Source organism: Phocoena sinus, chromosome 5 (assembly GCF_008692025.1).
Source record: "Phocoena sinus isolate mPhoSin1 chromosome 5, mPhoSin1.pri, whole genome shotgun sequence".
NCBI classification, from domain to species: domain Eukaryota; kingdom Metazoa; phylum Chordata; class Mammalia; order Artiodactyla; family Phocoenidae; genus Phocoena; species Phocoena sinus.
In genome coordinates, this window is record NC_045767.1 from 91,954,727 (window position 1) to 91,964,180 (window position 9,454).

Sequence of the window (9,454 nt, forward strand, 5' to 3'; positions counted from 1 at the left end):
TGTATAATTCCCCTATTGAAAATATCACAGTAGCTACCCATTAACCATTATTATTGCACTCCCGAGAAGGAGTCCTTCCAACATGAGTTAGGGACAAAATGATGCCCTTAATGGTAGAGAATGGAGCTGTCATAGAATAAAGTGAGGTCTTCTGTGAGAAAAATAAAGTTCATTCCCATTTAGTTTCCTCTCTCTCTAAGTGTTATGTGGTCATGAGCCAGTTCCCTGAATCTGTCCTCTTGGATTAAGTCTCTTTCTCCAGGTGACACTGCTACTCTAAGATGGGTGTGGGGCTACCCCCTGGTTATGAGCCATCTCCAGCCTTAGAAAACCTAGCAGTACATGGTTAGGAACCTTGAAGCAAACCACTCAGGTCAGCTTCTGATCTGTACTTAGCTCTTCACCAAGCTATAGGGCCTCCAGTAAAAATGGAGTCTAGACATTTCCACAGAATTAAAACAGGCTCCTCAGATAGGAGACCATATAATATTTTAAAATAAGGTCTTGACATATAATTAAAAGCATAAATGTATGTAAATTAGAAAACCTCCTAGCTCCAATTCCTAGGAAATCCTGCAAAGACGTCACTGCATTAAGAATTCAGGATCCTGGGGGAGGGTGTAGGTTACACTGCCTGTGGGATAGGGGTGTTGGTGGCCAGGGATGAGTTGTTTTCTCCAGCAAACGCTTCAGGACCGAAGAGCCAAAGGCATGACAACCAGGACACTCATCGGCAAAAAAAATTAAAAAATTCAAAATTTCAGGATCCTGCTTAATGTCCTCATCCTGAAAAACGAGTCCTTATCCAGTCAATATTTCCCTCAATACCACACAAAATCAACTCTTTGTTCTATGCTTTGAGTCTGCTCACTCTCTGCTTCACCAAAAAAAGAAAAATAATTAGTTTATCCACCTTCTAATTTTTCTCCCATTTTTTTCCCTCTACCACCATCGTGGAAAAGCTAACTCAATTCCCTGTTTCCTTGGTGATATTTTTTTCACAATCACTTCAGCCCATAATAAATTCTCCTTCTCTGAGATGTTTAGTCTGTACTAGGTAATTTAAACTCCGTTAAGTATTGAACTACTTACTATACGGTGTTTCATTTCTGATGAACATTTATACCCAATATAATACAAACTCTTTTTGGAAAGACAGTGACTTGGACAGCTCTCCTTAATGCTAAACACAGTATTAGACACACTTTATAATAGTATCAGACACACTTTAAAATAGTACAAATACTTAGCTATGTCTTCCTCATTATTACCTGTTTTAGAAATAAAGACTGTACTTCCCAACAACCGACCCAACACTATGCCACAGTGGTTCGGGATAAATTCTTGCTTTTGGATAAGTTGCCGTTTTGCCGATGGTGGTAGTCAATAGCTCAATGTCATGAGCAAATCTCATTCTATCAGGTCAGCCTACTCCGGAATAGGAGGTACAGCCTCCATCTCAGTGAGGAGCTGTCTAAAATAAGTCATTGTTATCAAATTCAAAGACATTAAAGATGGAATATAAACAGATGCTGGAAAACAGTTCTAGTTTCTGATTGGGGCAGCTAGGAAAGCATGCGCATGGGCACATGCTGAAATTACAAGGTTTACGTCAAGACTTCTAGTGGTGAATATTACAGCAATTTCCTTTGATCAAAGTACAGACACACTCCAGCTGGCTTAAATGACCACAATGATTCTATTTCTCCTTTTTAGACACACCTATGAAATACTTAGAAGTTATCTACATATTCACAAAGTTAAGAATAGTCATAAATATTGAGCATTTTCTAGCCAACTATTCTACTAAAATCTTTTCCTGCATTATCCCATTTTATCCTCAAAACACTCCTGTGTCCCTAGATGATAGGTACTATTATCACTATTATCATTCTATACATAAGAAAATGCAGCACAGGGAGAGTAAGTAACTTTCTCAATGTTACAAGACAATTATCACGGAAAAACTGAATATTTATGCATGGCTGTCTGCTCCTTAAAATCTAAAAAGATATATTTTGTCATTAGACAACTTTTCTAAAACAACTTGTTTATTTTCCATTTGTCTGACATTTAGAAATGAACTTTGACATTGCATCATCATTCATTCTTCCAAAATGACAGTTTATTTCTTTTTAGTTAAGGCAATTATTTGCATAACCCCAATAAATGAGACAACCCCATTTTGATGAGATTAAAAGTATTAAAATTATCTTGTAAATATTTCATTTGTCTCTGCTAGCGAAGGCTCACTTTTTATCTGATTCACCTTAAGATGTTGGGTTTTGGTATCCATGTCAGGAAAGTGCTGGAAAGCTTTTCACTGCATAAAACTAGGATCAAAATTGGCAGTTGAAGAAGAATCTATAGACTTTTTTTTTAGAAACAGATAAGCACTTTGCTTTCGCAGTGGCATTTCTTACATTTGTTCCTTCCTGTCAAAGCCAGCCAAAAGAGAACTCTTGAGAATTTTTATCTATTGCCTATTTCATAACTAGTGGGAGCTGGAATTTGAGAAATAAAGGCAAGGGGAAGTTTTTCCACCAGTTGGTAGACCCTGATTACATTTCAGAAGTACCCAGAATTTAAAAATCCAAATTTTTTAAATAAATGATTTCTTCTGTGCTTTCCAATTATCCATTATAACAGCTCATGTTAATCCAGAACTTAACTATGCTCCAGACACAGTTTAAGTGCTTTATGTAGTAACTCACTTAGTCCACATAATAGTCTTGGTTCTATTGCTGTCAGCTTTTACAGATGAAGAAACTGAGGCCAAGAGGGTTTAAGAGATTTGTCCAAGATTGAGGAGTTGGTAAATCACAGGAACCGGGGAGTCATGCCTAGATGGTCTGGCTCAGAGTCTACACTCTTGACTACAACATCACGTTGATGCAGGATATGCTCTTTTTACTCCTCAGGAATAGGCCTACAGGTCCAATCAGGGGGAATGTAAAGCAAGGTCACCTCTCTCCATTTGCCCTAAGGAGTGTGCCCTAAGTGTCATAGTGTTGCAAGCAGTCCAGGAAAGGGCAGGAGTCACCCACAGGTTCAGGTTCATTTAAGGATAGGGTCAGAGTAGGATGGCCAAAGTGATTCTAGGCACAGACCAAAGGAAAACACCTGGTCTGATCAATGCCAACTGTTCACTACCAGCTGGGATGGCCTGGGCCTGGGATATGAGTAGGCAGGTTTACTGGCTGGGATGAAGAGCCAAGAGTCCAAGAACGTGAGGTATAGCCAGTGCCTGGGGTGCCACAGATGTATGGGTAGGCAGCAGAGAAAGCAAAGACGGTAGGAGACTGCTAGAATGAACTTAAATGCTTTTAAAATAAGTCAGGAGAACTGGGTTCCCCTTAAATACAGTGATATGTCATTGTACTATACTTTAGTGTCCTATCTCCCACTGTCTCCCCCATTCAAATATGGGGGAGAACCAAATATATGAACCAAATATATGAGAGATAGGTAGCATTACCGAACATGAGAAACAGAAGTAGACTTACTACTTGCCAAACAAAAGTCCGTCTGTGAAAGGATCTCTATCGAGATGGGAAGCAAGTCCCAAGTAAGAAGAGATGAAGAAACACATCCTTCTACATCATCTCTGAGTAGTGGGCATGTTTTGCCAACAAGAAATAGAACTGTTTTCTTTACTGAACCTGCTGTCCCTTTAATGCCTGGGCATTGTCACAAACCGTCACTTGCATTCACTCATTCAATTAACTAATATGTTTTCAGCTCCCACTATGTGCCAGGAACTCTTTATACATCTCAGCATCTCAAACATAAGGCTAATGGAATGAGTAAATCCATGGTGTTGCAAAGAGAGAAATGCTATATTAGTAACTCATCCTGTTATACAACCAACGGAGACACTTTGAAATGAGAAGGCTGAACACAAACATTGTTATACATTTTGTCACTGTTTCGGAATCAGTGCTTCTGGTCTACAGGTCAGGTAAATAATATACTACATATCCTCAAACAAATGTAAAGAATGAATAAAAGTACTTCTTTGCTATTTGACTTGATCTTGCTGATAATCGAAGTAGGTTACTACCTAACTGATGTAAATTAAGATTAAATACCCAATCTCTCTCCAACCATCTAAAAAATCTCCTCATTTCTTTAAAATCTAGCAATTATAGATTCATTTGGGCTACCAAGATTCCTCTTTTAAGACACAGATATGGCTGGGCAAACTGCAGTCATTAGCAGTACAAAGCATAGTCGTTTTAATCAGATGACTTTCCTCTTAAATTTTACTTTGGCGGACTCTTGACCAACTGGAATATGGATTCTTTGTGGATCCAGGGGTTCGTCTGCAGTTTTAGAAGTGTATCAGGATCGTGGCTTAAGCCTAAACTGCATGCAGTCCAGATTCTGGCTTATTTGGACCCTCCTGGGAAGAAACTAATTCTAGAAGAGAAGTTGACAAGCATGCTTCATGGATTAGAAGAGTGACCCGGACAACAGTTTGGTGCTGTTTCTCTGACTGTCCCCTCAGCCTCCTAGTGACATTCATGCCTCCTAGTGACATTCATGAGTTGATTACTATTAGAGGGTGAGAAAAAAACAAGATGAGGCTTTCCCACTGGGCTCTCCATGGATTTCAGGAGCACAGGGTACTGGGGTGAGCAGTCTCAACAGAGATGGGGCAGTGCCAGGGGTGTGGACAGACACATGGACTCTCTGTCCTGGGCACCTTTGACCTCAGCACAGATATTTGCAGGCCAAGCCTCAGCAGGGCCACCTTCAGTGGGCACTACAAAGCTTGTCTGCATTATTGGGATCTTTCTTCCAGAATTATTTGGGAATTTCCACACAACAACTGAGAATGGTGCAATAGCAAACTTTGATTTGTAACACTTGGTAATATGCAAGTGTGGCCTGCGAAACCTGGGGTTTTTGAAGAGGAAAAAAACTCCTAATGCTCTTCTAAGCCCAAAAGCATATCTGAAGAGGCACATTCTAAAATCTTCACTGTGTGGGGCTTCAGCTACTTCCTTTGTACAATGAGAATTTTACCTGCTGCCGCCTACTTGCTTTACAACTTGAAACCTAGATATTACATCATGAATACATTCATATTCTCAAGAAGAACTTAAAAAACCAACTTACATATATTACTGGTTTAGATTTTAATAAGGAGGGGAACATATTTTTGACCTTAAAACTCACTCATTTTTTTAAAAAGAAACGTTTTTTTTCCCTTTTTCACTAATTATGATTTTAGCTTTAGTTTGTTATAGCAATTGGATGAGAGGGAGAAATTTAAAAACAGAATAAATAGGGAGTCCAATTTCTTCAAGATTTAAAAAAAAAACTTTAAACAAAGTTATTGCCCCTTTACCATATTTATCAAACAAGCAAGCATCCATGGTTCTCTTTGTTAAGGTAAAGTTTACAGGAAACAAAGACCCATTACAAGTAAATGGAAGTTAAATATTACTGTAAAAAAATTTTCTCTTAAATTCCCAGTAGAAATGTTCATTAAAGATCAGCAGAATGTCAAGTTGGTAAGCACCTTAGTCTCATCTAAAGCAACTCGTTTATTTTATAAATGAGAAAAACAATGCCCAGAGAATTGTAACTTACAGACATCTCAAGTCACAGAATGGCAGAAGCTGGAACCAGGCCTCAACGTCTGCTCAGTACCAGCTCTCAAGGCACTTTCACTGTGACATAGATACACACGCACGCGCACACACACCTAGAACATCACACAGCTGTTGCTCACATTCTTTTCAAGAAGTAAATAAGATAACATGTGACTTAAATTAGGAATGAGACTTAAAAGTAAATAGGACCGGGCTTCCCTGGTGGCGCAGTGGTTGAGTCCGCCTGCCGATGCAGGGGACACGGGTTCGTGCCCTGGTCCAGGAAGATCCCACATGCCGCGGAGTGGCTGGGCCCGTGAGCCATGGCCGCTGAGCCTGCACGTCTGGAGCCTGTGCTCCGCAACGGGAGAGGCCACAACAGTGAGAGGCCCGCGTACCGCAAAAAAAAAAAAAAAAAAAAAAGTAAATAGGACCATTTAATGGAAACACTGAGGTCAACAAATTACATCCTTTGGCATTTTGCAAGGAGTGGAGCCTCTTAGGGAGTCTAGAGACTGAATTCAATTCCCTAAACCAAACATTCAACAAGGCAGTTGCACTCTTAGGTTACCCTGAGTTACAACAGCGCTGGATTAGAATTCTGTTTTGTTTTTTTTCATTTCTGCCTTTTGACAAGTTTTGAGAAAAAAAATAAAGTACCGTGTGATGGTAAATAGGGAAGAACGTCCATCAACCTGAAATAGTCACTTCTACCATAACACTTCTGCTGGCACATCACCCTAATCTTGTCCTGTATTAGCTTGTGCCTGGATTATACCTGAGACAATCAGGTCCTCTGGCCCTCCCCCCTCCTCCCACACTGCACCCCACTGCCAGCTTTATCTCCTTAAATCATTGCTTGTATTATATCACTCTGTATTCAAGGCCTATGATGGTGTGTGATTAACTGTTTATTGATTTATATCAAAATATTTTAACCTGGCTTTTTTGGCTCTTCATAATTTGTCTGCCTCTCATCAGTTCTACTTTCTGGCAGGCTGACTGTCTGTCTCCCCAGGAAATTAATCTCATTCCCATCACCAACCCTTTACTAAATGCTTTTACCGTCTTTCGTCCCCCTCTCTCCCCTACTATTGATATTTCAAATCCTGCCAAGTTTCAATCCTACCCACTCAGGTTCTCCATGCAGTCTCCCCACTGCTCCATCCCTCCCTGTTGAGCTCTCCTTTCGCCGGTTTCATGACTTTTTCTCCTATTGTTTCATATCTGTTAGTCCTGCATTCCTAACTTCAACATAACATCTTTTAGGGCAAGAAGCATGTCTTAGGACTCTCTTGAGCCCTCCTCCCACCCCCATTCCCATATACTCTAGCATCTTGCTGACTGTAGCAGATTTTCAGTAAACTCTTTGACAGTAGGACAGACCAGATAAAATGGAGGAGGAGAATGCCAGCTTCATCCTAGTGATGCTGGCAAAGCATAGTTTCTAGGCCTAACTCTCAGGCCCATTGCCCTTCTTCAGGCTCCACTTCACTCCAATTTGTTTCTGACCTCTTCCTCTGCGGGGTTTGTAAATCAGTCCTTTCTCTCTAACCATGATCTAAGTCTGATCCACTTCTGACCAAGATCGTGACACCTTTAAGGCACCTCTCTTATTCCAAGGACACAGCCAAATGGAGGTTTCCATTTAGATCCCACCTCTTTTCCTCCATAAGAGAAAGTCTGGTCCTTTCCAGGCTGGAAGGTAGTGTCCTCATCACATAGACACTTCAGCTGTGGAGACGCCCCTCCTCTCGCATTGATGCCCCAAGCCCAGATGTCCCTACCCCTCATCCCAGCTAGGACTACAAAATATTGCCAGTTTCCCGTCCCTCTGCCTGCACCCAGCACAAATGATCATGATGCAGAGAGGATGCCCTGCAGTAGTAGGATTTTCCCACTTAAGTATCTACCTGCTACCTTCCCATACTAGAGAGTGAGGGGAACACTGCTTCCAGCAGTATAAACTTGCCCCAGCATCCGAAGTTCCAGCTCTTTCTCTGCCAGCACTGACTCCCAAGGAGGTGAGGAGAGCCTCCGGGAGGGCCAGGCATCCTATCACTTCTCCCACTAGCCACTGTCCCCTCACACCAGGTGACCGACCACACCCAGTAGTCCTTAACCTAACCACCCAAGTTTCACCTTCGAAGTGAAGAAACGTTTTCTCTCTGCAACTTCTCCTTAAAACAGGAAATAATATACTCCAAGTAAAGCAGCTATGTGTTTCATCAATACTGCCCTCAGTAAAAAATATGTCATCTCCCTTTCCTTTTGTTTCCCTATCAGGAACAGGAGATCCAGGTCTCAAAAGTTGAATCTTTTCTCCCTCCTCCTGCCCCTCCCAACTTCGCCAGCAAGAAAGGGGTGGAATAATTCATTTTCGGGCCTTCCTCAGCTCTCGTCTCTCCGGGGTCGTCCCCTTCCTCCCTCTGGCACGCGCCCAGGCAAACTGCTCTCCACCCTGCTCCGCACTCCCGGAGGCCTGCATCTCAAGCCAAGGAGTTCCCTTTCCTCTTCTTCCCAGGGGATGTCTTTTCGGTCTAGTCTCCCAGGCTCCCACTTTGGTGGATTTCCCAAAATCCTCCACCTGCCACACCTCCTCGCTCGCGGGCACCGCGCCGCAACGCCCAAGAACACCGGCGCCCAGGCCCTCCGCTCTGCGCCCGCCCACGGGATCCCTTCCGCCCTCGGACCGCCCCCTGCGCCCAGAGCCGCCGCAACAGGTGCAGCCCCAGGTGCCCAAGTGCCGGATTCTTAACCTCGTGCTACCCCAGTCTTCCAAGTTCTTCGACCCGCCCCTGCCAACCCCAGGGCCCCCTCGGGTCCAAATGCCAGCGCGGAAGGCTCGCCCTCCCTGCGACTCCACCCTAGACTTTCCTCCTGGGTCCCCAGCGACCACTTACCCAGGGCGAGGGCCAGGAGCAGTGGCAGGGAGCTGGCGCCGCTGCCCGGGACGGCCCGGGCCATCAACCCTGCTGCCGGGCCTAGCAGCCCCGAGACGAGTCTCCCGCCTCTTCCTGCGCCCCCTTCCCGGGCCACGGGCGCCCGACGGGGTGCCTGGAAACGAATCCCGGAGCTAGTAGGAAGCAAAACTACTGCCCAGGCTGGCACCCGGCTACCGGGCGGGCGGACACCCCGGGCGGGCGGGCGGGCGGGCGGCCGACCGGCTACGCGAGTGTCGCCGGGAAGAGGGAGCCTCCTATTTATCCGCGCTCTTTCTGCACACACCCCATCGACGAGGCGCAAGACTTCGTCGTGGTGGCCTCCACGCCGTTCCCACCCAAGTTACCCCACACCCACACAACGGGACACTTGCGGGCTGCCCTCGGGTCAGCTCACCCACGCCCCCTGCTGGGTCGCACCTGAAGGTTCATTTCCCTCCCCTTGGGGAGTCGAGGAGGTGGGGAGGGAGCGGAGAGAGAGCATATGGAGGCGCCCGAGGTGCGGGGCCTGCGGGCCGCCGTGGAGCAAGCCGGCTCTAAACTCCCTCCCCGAGCCCACTGAGCGAGAACGGCAGACCCGGACTGCTCTGGAATTCCAGCTCCCCTTATTTCAGCCAATTGCTGGTGTCCTGCAGGGACCAGAGCCAACACTCACTGTGGTTAACCTCAGGCATTTGACAATTTCCAAGCTTCTCTTTTCCATACGTAATTTGTTGAATATCTGGGAGTGTGGGCTCACCAAGAGCTACTTTAAGGATGTCACTTATATTTTTTATTTCTCCATTTACTCGTCTATCCATTGTATTTTCATTTATTTATTTAATTCATCAACTCTGTTGGATCTATAAGAATAAGGAGAATCCTTTTTGCCTGGGGCTTCCCAAGCACTATCTCTACCTCAACACATCT

General features: G+C 44.4%; 1 protein-coding gene across 3 annotated transcripts in view; it reads right to left on the bottom strand.

Annotated features, from left to right (window-relative positions):
- Window positions 1-9,123, bottom strand: part of BTC (betacellulin) — a 40,050-nt gene extending 30,927 nt beyond the window's left edge. The window contains exon 1 of one of the 3 annotated variants that reach the window (XR_004350071.1): window positions 8,507-8,525. Coding sequence is in view for 2 of the 3 variants with exons in the window: in XM_032633294.1 (XP_032489185.1) it covers window positions 8,507-8,570 (64 nt within the window). In the remaining variant the exon portion in view is untranslated. Of the gene's footprint in view, window positions 1-8,506 lie in introns of all 3 variants that reach the window. The other 2 variants (XM_032633294.1, XM_032633295.1) reach the window with 2 other exon arrangements.
- Window positions 9,124-9,454: the final 331 nt, after the last annotated feature.